This window comes from Strix uralensis, unplaced genomic scaffold, assembly GCF_047716275.1.
Source record: "Strix uralensis isolate ZFMK-TIS-50842 unplaced genomic scaffold, bStrUra1 scaffold_136, whole genome shotgun sequence".
NCBI classification, from domain to species: Eukaryota; Metazoa; Chordata; class Aves; order Strigiformes; family Strigidae; genus Strix; species Strix uralensis.
The window spans coordinates 119,090-133,073 of NW_027436774.1; the positions used below are offsets into that span (position 1 = coordinate 119,090).

The 13,984-nt window shown below is 41.6% G+C and overlaps 1 protein-coding gene and 1 long non-coding RNA gene across 2 annotated transcripts in view; one reads left to right on the forward strand and one right to left on the reverse strand.

Moving 5' to 3' along the window:
• Positions 1-993: 993 nt before the first annotated feature.
• On the reverse strand, positions 994-9,821 carry LOC141938554 (uncharacterized). Its single transcript, XR_012627327.1, has 4 exons — positions 9,709-9,821; positions 5,869-6,045; positions 1,923-2,017; positions 994-1,668 (listed from the first exon to the last, which is right to left on the reverse strand). It is a non-coding gene; the product is annotated as an uncharacterized LOC141938554 (long non-coding RNA).
• A 1,876-nt stretch (positions 9,822-11,697) lies between these two features.
• LOC141938556 (kinesin-like protein KIF20B) overlaps positions 11,698-13,984 on the forward strand; it is a 36,910-nt gene continuing 34,623 nt past the window's right edge. Inside the window, exons 1-3 of the mRNA XM_074857429.1 lie at positions 11,698-11,756; positions 13,216-13,372; positions 13,865-13,951. Of these exons, the coding sequence (XP_074713530.1) occupies positions 13,217-13,372; positions 13,865-13,951 (243 nt within the window). The 5' untranslated portion in view covers positions 11,698-11,756; position 13,216. The remainder of the gene's footprint in view (positions 11,757-13,215; positions 13,373-13,864; positions 13,952-13,984) is intronic.

Here is a 13,984-nt window from a genome sequence, read left to right on the forward strand (position 1 = left end):
CAGAACATGCTGTCTTCTATTTGATATGGCAGAGCCCTGGAAAGACTCCTCCTTCATGCTGTTTATTGAAAACAGGATCCATTTAGGTATAAAAACCAAACAAACAAGCAAAAAAAACCTCTTGCAGTTTCAGCAAGTTAACTCATCAGTATTGGCTTCTGTGATAGATAGTAAACTATTTATTCATCAAATTCAGTTAAAACAATGGAGAAGTAAATCACCACCTGAGCTATGTAAAGCTAATATTGCTACATTGTATAAAACTAACCGACTAACAGAAAGCGCTTAGCTTAACTAACATAATAAATCAAGGCTGTGTAGGGGGTAGGTAGAAGATATAGTGGTGCGTCCTTATCAGAGCTTTAACAGAGACATGTAGAGACAAGAGGCAAGCAGAGACATGTCAGAGAACTACAGAGGCTGCGCAGAACCTTGGGGTGAAAAGTTCAACGGCGAGGAAGAGGAGATACTTCATCTCTACGACCACTATTCAGGACTCTGCGACCACCGCCCAGAACTGTTGAAGTTTACTGCGCAGAGAAACCTCATTAAAATATGAAGCGGGGGTAGGCGGGGATAGATTATGAATATATATGAGAGTTTCATTAATATACATCACTTTGTAACACATAAGCAAGACAAAAAAACTTCGAAAGTGCGCGCCATTGGTGGAGTTGAACTCCCCGGCCGCCCAGCGCTGTTTTGCTTGTTGCCGCTTGCTAAATAAACAATTGGAATTTTTATTGGCCCTGTCTCACATCAATTTGAGAATTTACCTATAACAGCTTCCTTTGTTGAAGCACCTTGAGCCTATTAGAAACATACACCTTCACTGACATCTTGCTGTTCTGCTTGGAAAATTCAGCAAAAAGCTACCTATTTATCTTTGCATGTACATCCACATAAGTTATGTCAGCTGGCTGTCACCAGTGTGACCAAAGTTCTAGGCACACAGGTTACTGACCTCAAAACACACTGTTTGAAGTCCTTGTTTGACATAATTTGTGTTATTCTCTACGTCAATAGCTATTTCATCTGTTGTCTACTATATTTACAACTGAACAAAATAAAGAGAATAGAAACTATTACTCAATGCAGTTTTCCTTAGACATTCTCCTGTCTCACTACAGGAATAATTTCAGCTATGCTAGCAAATATCCTACCTTTTAAGAATAAGGATGTATAGGTATCTGCAATGAACATGAATAATTTCTAATGTTATTAAAAACTCAAAACTTCCAATTTAAGAATCATAGTTGAGAAACATGAACCCCTCACAAAAATGTGCCTGACTTTCCTCTTCATTACTTCAGCTGAAAATCATTCAGAACTACTACAATAAAATCATGCTCCATATTTTCACTGCACGATGAACATGCAACGTGGAGGTAGTATCTGACTTTTTTTAGGGAAGAGTGTACGTATAGCCAAATGAAACTGCGTTCCCAGCAACCAATAACACTGAACTTTGATATGAATTAATGATACAGAGGAAGGGCAGGAACAAAGGGAACTGGGGGGCAAAGGGGAAGATAAGCAACAGACTTGCCTAAAAAGAGGCCAGAAATCCCAAACTTGTGGTCTGTGTTCTCTTCCCATCAGAGGCAGGCATGGGCATTAGCTGTGGTTTCAACAGATCAGACCTGCATTGTGATATTCCCTTACAAACTGCAGCCAAGGAGGAGGGGCAGGGCAGGGAGAAAAAAAGAAAGAGAACAGAGACAGGGGGTTACAGCCAACAATACAATATATCCATCCCAAACAAAGATGGCATGGATCTTCCATCATCCCCATGTCAATGTTCTCAATAATATTCATCAAACAATTTATTAAGAATTCTGAGGTGAAAAGTTTGTTCATAGGAATGTTCCTGTGATGAGGCTTTAATAAATCACAGTTCCTGTATGGAAAGAAATACATACCACATTAGACTTCCCTTGTCAAAGTTCACTGCTGAGATTCTTGGTGGCCACAGCTGCTTTAGACACCCAGTAGCTACTACAGCATTCACCTAAAACTGAAACCAAAACATCAGATAAGAAAAATTGGCATGTGTAACACATACTCAAGCAGCACTGTGGCATAATTTGCAGCGTATAGCTACATTTGTTATACCTGAAATCAAGCCTCATGTTTATTTGTAACAGCAATAGCCATCTGATTAAAAAAATAATAAAACTATAGCATCTATTTCTGAATCATTTGTCTTGTATAATTAATTTGCCAAGAGCATGAGTCACCCAGTTAGAAATGAGTTAGAAAATTACTCATTTCTAACTTTATACTAATATTATCCTTAAAATAAAAGGATTCCTCCCTTACCCCTAAATTGTTGCATGTTTTGTTTCTTTTCACAATGCCAAAATCTGCTTTATACAGAATTTTTGGATTGTTGGAATAATTATCTTAGGTTTATAACGCCATTCACCCAGAAAGATCTTACGGTGCTTTATAAATGTCTGTGTATTCTTCAGTGCACCCACATACATGATGCAGTACATGACAGTACTTGGCAACACTATACAAAAGCACCTGACTGGAACTGCAGTCAGATCCTATAATCTGTTGAAACAGCAAAGGGAAACTCAGATGCACAAAACTGAATTACTAACAACAGAATTTTGCTGTTTACAGCTCAGTTTTTGCAAAATGGGGTTTATTCTGACTACAGAGGGTCAGATCAGCCAGTGCTTGGTAACACTCATCATTTCAGTGGAAACCTTTCAATTTCTTCAGATTTCAGCTGTGAGCAAACTTTCAGTAAGGAAGCCTGGCCTGCTTCAAAACTCTTCTCATCCTTGGCTGCAGCATGTTGTGACAACATCAGGGCAGCATTAAATGGAGAACTTTATGCTGAACAACATTTGGAAATACTCTCTCTAACTCTGCAAGTCTGGATATGCCCAAAGGCTGCAATCCAGCCAGCCTCCTGCATATTTGACTCCTTGCTGAAGAATTGCCAAAGATGCAACTTCAGAAGCAATTTAGCCAATCTAAGACTGCCTAATAGATGAGAAGCAGCCCTGCTCTTTTGTCCCACCAGCATTTCTGCCTGCTCTTCTGCTGTCCCAGCACCTGTTTGGCCACATGGATCTACTTGCTGATTTGGCTGAAAATAATGGTATAAAAACATGTTTAAAAAACTAGCTGCTCATTAATCAACCCTTTGAGAAGCAACAGAGACTTCATGAGTTTTCATCATCTTTCATCTGCTGGTGCACTTTCAGGGAAGAAGACTGTGCTTCTCTTCAAGGACTGCAAAGAACACTGTAGTCCCATCGCATGGCACAAATACAGGCTCTTCTTTTCAGGAGTATGACTTCATTCTATGCAGGGCAGATGTCTAGTGTGTATTAAGCTCCCTGCCTTCTGTTTTTCCTACAGGATGGGCAATGGCCAGCCTGAAATACTACTAAAACATAAGCTTACAAAAGAAAAAAAAAGGAAGATGAGCTCAGACCAAAACAGGAAATGCCCTGGGCCATTTGTTATTGTCAAAGAGCCATTATTTTCAAGTCCTTTAAAGATGTGACTGGTTAAGAAATTTGTTTTCTAAATGTTAATTCCTTGCCCTTTTATCATGCTTTAGGATAACTGTGTTACCCAATATTAGACATTAAATTTAACATCTAAACTAAGCGGCTAGAAAGCAAGGTTCCTCCAGGGGGCAATTCAGGTTATGGTTATATTGCTTAGCTGTACCATGTAGCATAACTGGAAAGAACAAGAGTTTAACTTAGGCCTGAAACTATTCTGAGCATTTCTCACCACTGGCTCTACAGGAAGCCCAAGTTAAAACATCTGAAGGTCAGTGGCATGACTATCCCACTCCAGTCACATCTTCACTTAAGTTCAAGGAGAAGCCCTGAGTGCCCAAAACCATGATGACATTCCGAGGAATGGTACATAACATCAGAGAATGGCACTAGTTTCTGAGGTCAAGACAGACAGTTGACACTTGCCAAGGATAAAAGAAGCTCTGTCTTGGGTGTCAGAGCCAGAAAGATGAGTAATACTACACTGAAATACTGTAATGGCTGCACTGTAACATATCCTGCTCCTTGGATTTAGCCCATGTTACATGAGCAGTAAGCTTCTTACTCTTGAACCACATCTTTTTGAGGCACCTTATATTTTTGAGACACAGAAGTGTCCAGTCTTCTGGCTTCTACACAGAACTATATATATATATATATATATGTACACACACACCCCCCTTTAGTGGAGATCTTTCAGTTTCTTCAGCTATCAGATAAATATCTGATATTTATTTAGATATATCTTGGTATCTTGGCCAGTTTCCCCATTTCAGAATGGCATGACTCTAGATATGTATTGACTTCATGTTCCAATTTATTTATCTTGTTAAGCTTCTAGTAAGAGGACAGCAACAGTTGAGAATGTAACGAGCAACAGAATGCCTTTGGTAAAGTTTTCTGGGCTGTTCTGAGGGCTCTGGGACCATTAGACAGCTATTTACAGCCTCTGTTTTATATAACACTACAAAAGAAGAAACAGTATTCTCAAAAAAGTAATCCTAAGGATTAAAGCTTGAATTTCTTACACCATGAAGAATTTCCATAAGCAGCCCGGAACTGAAATAAAACTTCTGAAACCTCAGTTGAAATAAAATTCAAACATATGTTTCATTTCAGGAAAGTCAATCCTGAGATTTTTACCTTTAAATAATGGTTACCCATGTTGGTATTTACACAGCTCTGTGGATGATTGAAAAAGAATCAACAACACATGGAGAGAAATAGTTTTACTAGTAAGATTTGGAATTCATGCCCAGCCCTTAACCTGGAGGTTTCAAGCTAACATACTGTCTGCAAAAAAAAATAATTAACATCATGTATGGCAAAAAGTGCAAAACAGGCCTAGTCCCAGACTTAGAGATAAAAAGACATTATGCAAATATTTGCAGAACATAGGCATAGGTTTAGAAATTAAAAAAAAAAAAAAGAAAAAGAAAAAGAAAAAAGGGGACATTTTAGGGAACCAAACAATATTTGGATACACAGTTCAAACACCCTTCATGAAATATAAGCAGCACATATAAAAAACATTTTCTGAAGTAGCCAGTGTTCCTGTACTGTATCTGTCCTTCTGCATTAACCATACCACTCTATTTTTATGTCCAAAGGATGTAACCTTGAAACCCATAGGAAAACTAAGATGGCTGTGTGAAAACAGCGGCAAAGCTCATACTGACTTCTCTAAGTACAGGATTCGATTTATTATTCCAGCTGTATAGCTATTTCTAACAGTATGTCCTGAGACATCAGTAGAATGTCGGCTAGGAGAGAAGAATATTACACACCTAGTTGATACCAACCGTCACTCTTTCTGCTTGTGCTTTCTATGGCAAGGTTTTCAGTTATGTGATTACCAGTAACTCAAAAATGCCTGGTTTACATGATTCAGCATGATCACAACCCAAAGTGAGACAGTGTACCGGCTCTGGCTGGGATGGAGTTAATTTTCTGGGGCACATCACAAATGCCCCAGAAACTATATTTAGCAACCAGTTCTACGGAAAAGCCATCTATGCAGACTTTTCTTAAAAATAAGACAGCACGCAATTTAAGAGCAGTCATCTTTTCTTGTATAAATACACTTTCACAAAAAAACCTTTGACCGTATATTTTTTAAACAATAGTTTTACTATTCACAACATGTATCTTAAATACCTGATAGCTAAGCTATTTGCTACATGACTATGAATCAGTCAGACAAAACAGACTGAATGTTTTGACATTTGACAACAAATTGCATCAGACATTGACACTGACAAACAAAATGAATCAAACAGACAAAACATTTACAGGACAAATACTTGTGTCACAATGTGAAAACAGTTCTTACCATTTTCTCCAACGGAGGCCACTTTTGCTGTTACATTGACTACTGTGATACTGTGTTGTTTGGCCTGATCAGCCAACTCCTGTCTAAATGCTTCAGCCCCTTTCAGCAATAAAGAAGTAAAATACTTAGCCATCACTGGTGGTCTTACAGCATCTGTGCCAGAGTTACAGAAAGACCCTAGAAAACGCAGAAGAAAAATAAAAGTTGGGTTTTTTTCCCCTCCAGTTAGTAAAGCTTCAGTTTCCTTTGGTAGTAAAACATATAAATATATATATACGCACATACATACACAAAATATTTCTCAATTATTATTCATCTTGAGAGTCTATTAAATTTTACTCCAGATTGGCAGTTTAAATGAGTAGGGTATGTCACAGAAACATTTAAGAAACATACTTTATCATCATTTATGCTGTGATGATGTTAAAAAGCTCCTGTGAGGTTAAGAATGCACTGTATTAGGCAAACATGAGTACAACTGCGCTAATGGAAGGCCCTAATGATCCTGCCTTGAAAAGCTTCCTAATCATAGTAACAAAAGATTTAAATGGATGGATGGATGGATGGATGGATGGATGGATGGATGGATGGATGGATGGATGGATGTAAAAAATATACAGCACACTAATACTGAAAAAAACTGCATTACTAATTCCTCAAAATATCCAAGCCATTCACTTATTTTAGTTGCTAGAGCCAGTATAGAACACTATTACTGTGAGGCACTTGGTTACACACGCTTCTTTAAGAGCTGTTCGAATTAAAGTGACCTGAGAACCTAAGTACACTCATACACTTGGTAAGCGTAATGATCCAAGACACACAATTATGTTTTCAGGTACATTTTTAAGCCTGTTGATGAGAGATAGAAGTTTCTGATTTCAAAATGCTAGATCTGACCTTCAAAACAGTAATCATTTATATTACCGTATTGCAGAGAATAATCGATTTTGAAACTATTTGGTTTAATTACAAGATTAAAAGGTTGGTTAAAGCTGAAATGATCTCTTTAGCTCATCAGAGAATTATGCAATAAATCAAAGGGTAGAATGAATAACCAGGGTGGAGGGAGAAACAGCAATAGCTTTTTTGTCTCAGTTGCACTCTTTCCAAGGACTAAGTCTTGAGTTATTCAAATTGAACAACATACATCTTAGTAAATATAGTTCTTCTATACAATACAAAACAATACAGCTCCTGCTCAAGGAGTAATACTATGTTTGCCATGTACATGCTTTCAAATGAAGCTATGAAGATTTGAAAATTATATGCTGAGCACATGTAGCACATTTTTATAACACAAAACCCTGTCATGGGACCAGGTGGCCTCAATGCATCTATGAAAAGCACACATGCAGCAGTACCTAAACATGCCTTAACACAACCATGCCTCCAGCTGTGAGCTCCCTGTCTCTTCTCTTCTCAGTGAATGACTTTAAACGACCACAGGGCAACAGGCAACCCCAACACCTTACTTGCCACAGCAGCCAGCCCTGGCGCTGGGAAGCCGCCAGAGGCCAAGTGTCAAGGCCCGAGTCCAGCACCAGGTGCTATGGCTTGCCTCCAGCAGCCCATCAGCGATCCCCTCCTTCCTCCCCAGGCCCCCGGCTGGCTATTTCACACTGCCATGTGCTGCTCAAGCCCCCTCTTTGCCGGTGGGTCTGGGATTCATTTTCCAGACTGTATTTTATGCTTCCAGAGCACCTCAAGGGAGCGGCCTCATGACCATCCGCCAACTCCTTCCTCCCACCCTGCCCGAACTCCCGCAATTACTCAGTTAACCAAATTACCCACGAAACAGCCGCAGCATTTGGAGGCCGGCGGCTGGCAGAAAGCCCCTGCCCCTGGGGAAAGGGCCCCGACTACAGATACCGCCGGGGACAGCTGCGGCTCCGGCCCCACACCGCCGTGGGGCTCCAGCCAGCCGCCCCCCACCCTGCAGGGCTGGACCCCGCCTGCTCCCGGCCGGGGACGCCCAGCCCCGCTCGGATCTCCTGGGCCTCGACGCCGTCACCTGCCCCCGGGGTGACGCCTCCCGAGCTGGGGAGCGCCCGCGGCAGCCCCCAGGCCGGGCGCCTTCTGCCGGGGCTGGGTGCGAGGGCCTGGCGGGGTCGGGGCGGCGGCGGGTGGTCTGTGGCCTCGCTTCGCGCCGAGGCGGCTTCCGCCAGCGCTGCCGGGCCAGCGGGGCCGGTGGGGCCTTGACGGTGGGGCCGAGGTGCTACGGCTGGACGTTACGGCGGGCCTCGCGCTCCGGGCCCCGTCACCTTGTCTCCCGTCGTTAATTTGACGTAAGTTCAGGTCCCTTTGAAGGAAGAGACGCTGTGCTGGCCGACTGACACCGGACCGCAACGTGAATATCGTCTGCTTGCCAGTGACTGCCTCTGCGCCCCTCGGTTCAAGGGAAGGCTTGAACGTATGCACGCTGATGCACAACAATTACACGGACAAACTCAAGTCATTTTTCTCTTAAGTTTGTGCCTTTAAAGCTAATCTTGAGCAGGAAACAAGCAAATAGTTGAAGAATTGAAAGTCAGCTGTGGAAAAAATATATTGGATGAACTGGGAAATGTGACACTGAAGAAGCAGCTTATTGCTTAAAAGACATAAAGGAAAATATACCTATATCAGTAAAGAAGAATGCACAAATCAACAGCCTGCAAAGTCATGAGTTCACAAAATCAGCTGTATATGACTTAGAAATAATGTCACCTGAAGGCAATTGATGGCACTGGGCCAACGAGGGTACCACTATATAGGTTCAAATTAAAGGCAGTGTGAAATGCACCCACAGGACTGTGCAAATCACAAGATCAATGACACGCACTGCCCTGAAAGACAGGTGAAAAGGGGCTGATATGGCAGACTACCAAGAAGGTAACGCAGCACACCATTTTCCTCCAAGGCACCTCTGTGACAAGGAACGGGAGCTTTCCTGCCAGTCAGCTCCAAACAAGCCCTGCAGAAGAAGGACTCTCCTCCAACCAGGATGGGAAGGCAGCGCTGTCAGGGCACAGGGAAGCGCAGCAGAACCAGGAGTGCTGAGGGGAAACTGAAGTGCTTTGTCAGTTCCCCGGGGAAGATGAGTTGAGTACAAAGACGCTGAAGCCAGTTCTGGTTTGGCTGCTGCTCAGATGTGCTGAAGGATGCTGGGCCAAGTCCCAGAAGTGTTGACTGTGTCTCTAATTTCTTCTGACAGCAGTGTAAAAGCTACCCGAGATACGCTGTCTCAGAGGGCATCATCTCATCACTCTGATGAGGAGACTATCCACAACTTTTCAATCCTGTCCCAAATATAAGGAGCATAAGTTTCTAAGGGTAATGATGAGAGCTGTAACAAGTAATTCATAAAAAAAATCTTTTCCCCTTGCAGAGTGGCAACCTTGCTCCACAAGTTATAGAGGACTTAAAAAGAAACATAATCAAATTTCAGGAGCTAATGAGTTAACACTTTTGGCAGCAGATATTTTTGTTGCAACTGGCTGTCCTTGCACAAACTACTTTAAGGAGAATATATTGGTGAAAAGCCATATAGGTTATTTACATAGATAGAGTTTCATCATCTCCCACTCCAAAACAGGCTGGGTTGGTTATGCTGATGTAATGTTTTCTTTATCATGGTTTGTGTGAGGCTAGGAGCACATGTTAGATTGTGTTTTGCTCTTTTAGTATGTTGATGGTAGTCCTTTGAGATACTAGTTTAAATTACGCAGCATGTGCAGTATTTTAAAATCAGTTTCAGAAATCTAATATTCAAACAAAACCAAAATACTGCTTGTACTATGAGCTTTGTTATGCCCCAAGTTCTGCAGAAAACAGCACCCAACATTTTTAGGAATATACCTTGAAAAATATTCCGAGAAGATCTTCAGTTTTCCTTTTCAACAAGTAGAAGAGAACAACTTTCAGGTTTGCTCGCAGGAGCTAATTTTCCCCTTTATTTGAGAACCATTCTCAGTCCCTTCCTGGTATGAAAAAGGTGGTTTGGCATTAGGTTAGTTCAGTAGTTTGAATTCACTGTTCTGTTCAGGATAGAAACTAAAATACTTTTAAAAAAGTTAGCCTAAGTCTTAAAGAATGTCTACAAGAGCTTTTCGGTTTTGTTTGGCAAGCAATTTCAAATCCAAAATCGCATCACTTTCTGCTGTTAAAACACACCGACTCTTGCAACATGGTCTGCATCTGAACTGAAATCAAGCACACATCTTTTACTGATACGACACAACCTCTGTTTAACGAAAGATGGGATATAATCTTAAAGACAACCTCATCAAAGCAGCTGATACAGGATCTGTGTAGAATTATTCTTTTACAGAATTGCTTGCACTAGCTGGCATTTTCTTCAAATGAAAGACAAACGTTTGGTTTTGGTAGTTATTGACTACTTTCAAGTTACTTTTCCTTTTATTTCAATTTAAAACAGGCAGACATTCTTTATTAAAGTTCAAAGAATTCCTGTCTGAGTCTAAAGAGAAACTTATGGTGATTTTTGTTACCTAAATCCGTACATTTCCATACTCTGGGTGCCTGCAACACAGAAGCCTCAGAGAACACCCCTCGCAGCGCAGCGCGCCCCCACTGCGAAGCCCAGCCGCCGCCTCAGAGGAAACCTCCCCCCCGCACCGCCAGCCGGGCTGCCCGGCCCGGCCCGGCCCGGCCCCGCCGCGTGCCCCCCCCAGACTACATTTCCCGCCGAGCCTTTCGCCGCGGCAACGTCCGCCCTCCCTCGCCGGCGGTCGCGTGACGGCGCCGAGCTCTGCCATTGGTCAGATTTGAAAAGAATCGCGGCCGTGCCTTAGTTTTGTTGGTGAGTCGCAACGGTTGCTAGGGCCGCTCGGCAGAGCCGAGCGGCTCTCGCCTGGCGGAGGTCGGTGGCTGGGCTCGCTCAGCCTGCCGTGCGCTCTCCGGTAAGGGGTTGTGGGGCTGTCGGGCTGCCGGCCGCTCGCTAGAGGAGGGAAGGAGGCGGCGGTTTCGACCTCGGGGTCGCGGAGCTGGGAAGCGGTGCTGGGGGGTCTGCGTGGCGGGCGGTGCTGAGGCCTCTTCCCCTCGCTTCTCCCCTGGCACTACGGTGGGTGAAAACTTGTGGAGCGGGGGATGTGTGTGTGAAAACTTTTAGGTACTGCTGAGGGGCGTGCAAGTCACGGGTAGCGTCCAGGGCTATGACCAGGCCATGCGACAGTGTCCCGTAAGAACGGGACAACACTGCGAAGCCTTGCAGTGAGAGATTGGTAATTGCGGAGGAAAACTTTTCTTTTAAATTTTTTAAAGTGTAAGTACGGATGCGTTATGTTTCTTTATAAGCTGCCAGCTGTGAGGTTTGGAGCCTTTTCAACCCTTGTGCTGTCTGACAGTGCTACAGGTTGTGTGTGTACCGTGACCAGGTTTTGCTTTGTGTGCCATTCTGGATACCCTTCTCTTAAGGTGTCTGCAGCTCTAAACTCTGTTGTCACGATAAGCAGAATTACAATAACGTATCCCAGTATACAAGTACATTTTAGAGGCTACAGCCGGGCAGTATACCTGTTTACCCCAGAACATCTAAGGTAATTACAGTGCTGTATGACACAATGTGCAGACAGATGGACAGTTTGCATCTTGTGTTTTACATGCTATTAGTGGTTCAACCTGACTTATCTGAATGCTGGGCTCATATGAATGCTTTGAATTCCAGCTTTACATACATAGCTTAATGTTTGTATTTTGCCCCTTAGGTAAAAAAGCACAGAGTGAGAGCATAATCTCGACAAATCACACTTTAAAATAAGCTTATATTTAAAACAACTAAACTGTCAGTTACCTAACAACTATGTTTCCTGTCAAGGTCTGGTAAGAGTTTTGCCCTGTGACTTTGTGTAGCTGATGAGGAAGACTTCTAGATCGTGACAGCACAGGTATGTTTCTTTCCAGTAGTAGCTTATTCCCAACTTGGTGTTTGTTCAAGCTTTGTCAGTATTTCAGGCCAAGTTTTTCCTGGTTTTCATATAGTTGTCTGACAAAATAAGAACTGTAGATTAAACTAAACATTGCTGCTTAGTTTATGTATAGCTTTACCTCATTTGCCTCTTGGTGAAGTTTGTCTGGCTTCATGAAGCCTTGTATCTGCCTTTTACAAGCTAGATAGTCAGGCTGAACTGTTAAATGTTTTGACACCAAAGTGCTGGCATATTTCAGGTTTTTTGCTGGGCGGAACAAAAATATTACGACTGCTTAATAGGCAACACCTTTTCTGAACCAGCCCTGGTCTGTCCACTGTTTTAATGAATGCTGTGTGTTCTCCATTAGTATTTAGAGACAAAATATATATACGTGGCTGTAGCATAGACATGGGAATGTAGTATTAGACCATTGACTCATCATGTCCAAAGCTTCAAAACTGTAGGAGACCATGTGGTAGATGTCTAATTGCTGGAATGCTTGCTGCCATAGTCTATGAGCCCAGTGAGTTGCTGTCATAGTCTGTGAGCCCAATGAGTTAAACTTAATTCATAACAAAAGCTGCCAAGCCACGTCTGTAACATCACAGGAAAAAGCAACTGGAGAGTGAAGGGCAGACAAAATACGCTAATATTTTGAAATAAAATGCACTTTTTAAAGATTATTTTGAAATCTACCTGTCTACTATCAACGCTGAATCAATTTACTTTCATTTTCTATAGCAAATTTTCACTGCCCAGATTCTGAGATGCACAAAAATCATTAAATTTTGGATTAATAGATGAATTGCTGATCTATAAAATGACTGAAAAAGTTACTAAAAAGCAATTCTGTAACTTGCCCTCTGGCATGAGGTCTAATTTTCTAGTGTCCCCTTAATAGCTAAAACTATATGCTAGTCTTCAGAATTTTTCTGAACTCTGTCATGCATTAAGCTACATTGTGTTATATTTATAATACCAATTATTTATCAGGTCCTGCAGAGATAACCATGAAGTCTGGGTTACTCTTGCAATGAACTTTTATTCTAAATGGACACAATAATGGGATGATGGAGAAACGGATGTGGAACAATATGATTGTTTGGTGTTTTTATTTTTTAATTCTATCTTCCTTGTCAAACATGGGTTTTAGCAAGGTTGTGGTATATGAGTAAGGCTTTTTCCCTCGTAAACAGTTGCTTTGCATTGAAAGAAGAATGGCTGGTCTTGTTTCATCGTGATGTGAACTCCATTGCAGACCCTCTCCCCAGCTATCAGAAACTTGCTGTGTAAATTTTGAATAGGATAAAGAAAGCTTTCTCCTTAAAGAAACTGCAGCTATCAGTTTCAAATTGGCTTGTCTTATATAAGAGACTTCAGAAGCTCTATGTTATGTGATCAGAAAACAAAAGAAGGATTTTATTTTATCTCGCAGGATGGAACCAAATTTGGATAAAGAGGAATTTTTCAGACCATCCTATATTGCTAGTGCTGAGCCACTTCAAAGAACAGGGCCAGTAAGTGTGGAAGACCTTAAAACAGATCTCTCTGGTGATTTTTCTTTGGTTTCTTCAGACTCGGACACAAGCCAGGTAAGAAAGCTTTAACGTTTGCATTGTTTGGATATTTTTTAATAAGCTTAGTCTTTTCATCAATACGAATAATCAGAATTTTACAGAGAAGATGAAAAGCATCTTTAGTATGTTTTTAATTTGGAGGAGATAGATAGGATTAGACTAAGTTGTGTGGCACTGCATTGATACCTTATTGGGCGCATCAGTCTTGGAGCAGCTTAATCATAGAATGTTTTTGTGGGTTTCATTCTTGATTTCTCATTGCCTTAGTGTCGTGTGTGTGTGTATATATATATGCTGCAAGATTATGAACTCTTAAGTTATCACAGCGAACTTCTGCAGAGGCCTAAGCACTTGTGAAAACTGATGTAGTGAATTACTTTTGCTTCTCTTGTCATCAAATAAGTCTGTTCAAAGTAGCCTGGTGAAAATAAAACTGCCTTAAGATGCTAGCTATCCAACAAAGAAGCTAGTCAAATTTCTAACTTCCTTATTTTTTTTTTATTTAAGAGGAACGTTTTGGAGCCTAAGGGACACATACAAGTTTGCCTGCGTATTAGGCCATTTACATCGTTGGAGAGAGAAAATGAATTGCAGGTGTGACATTTATATAACTTGAAAATACCTTAA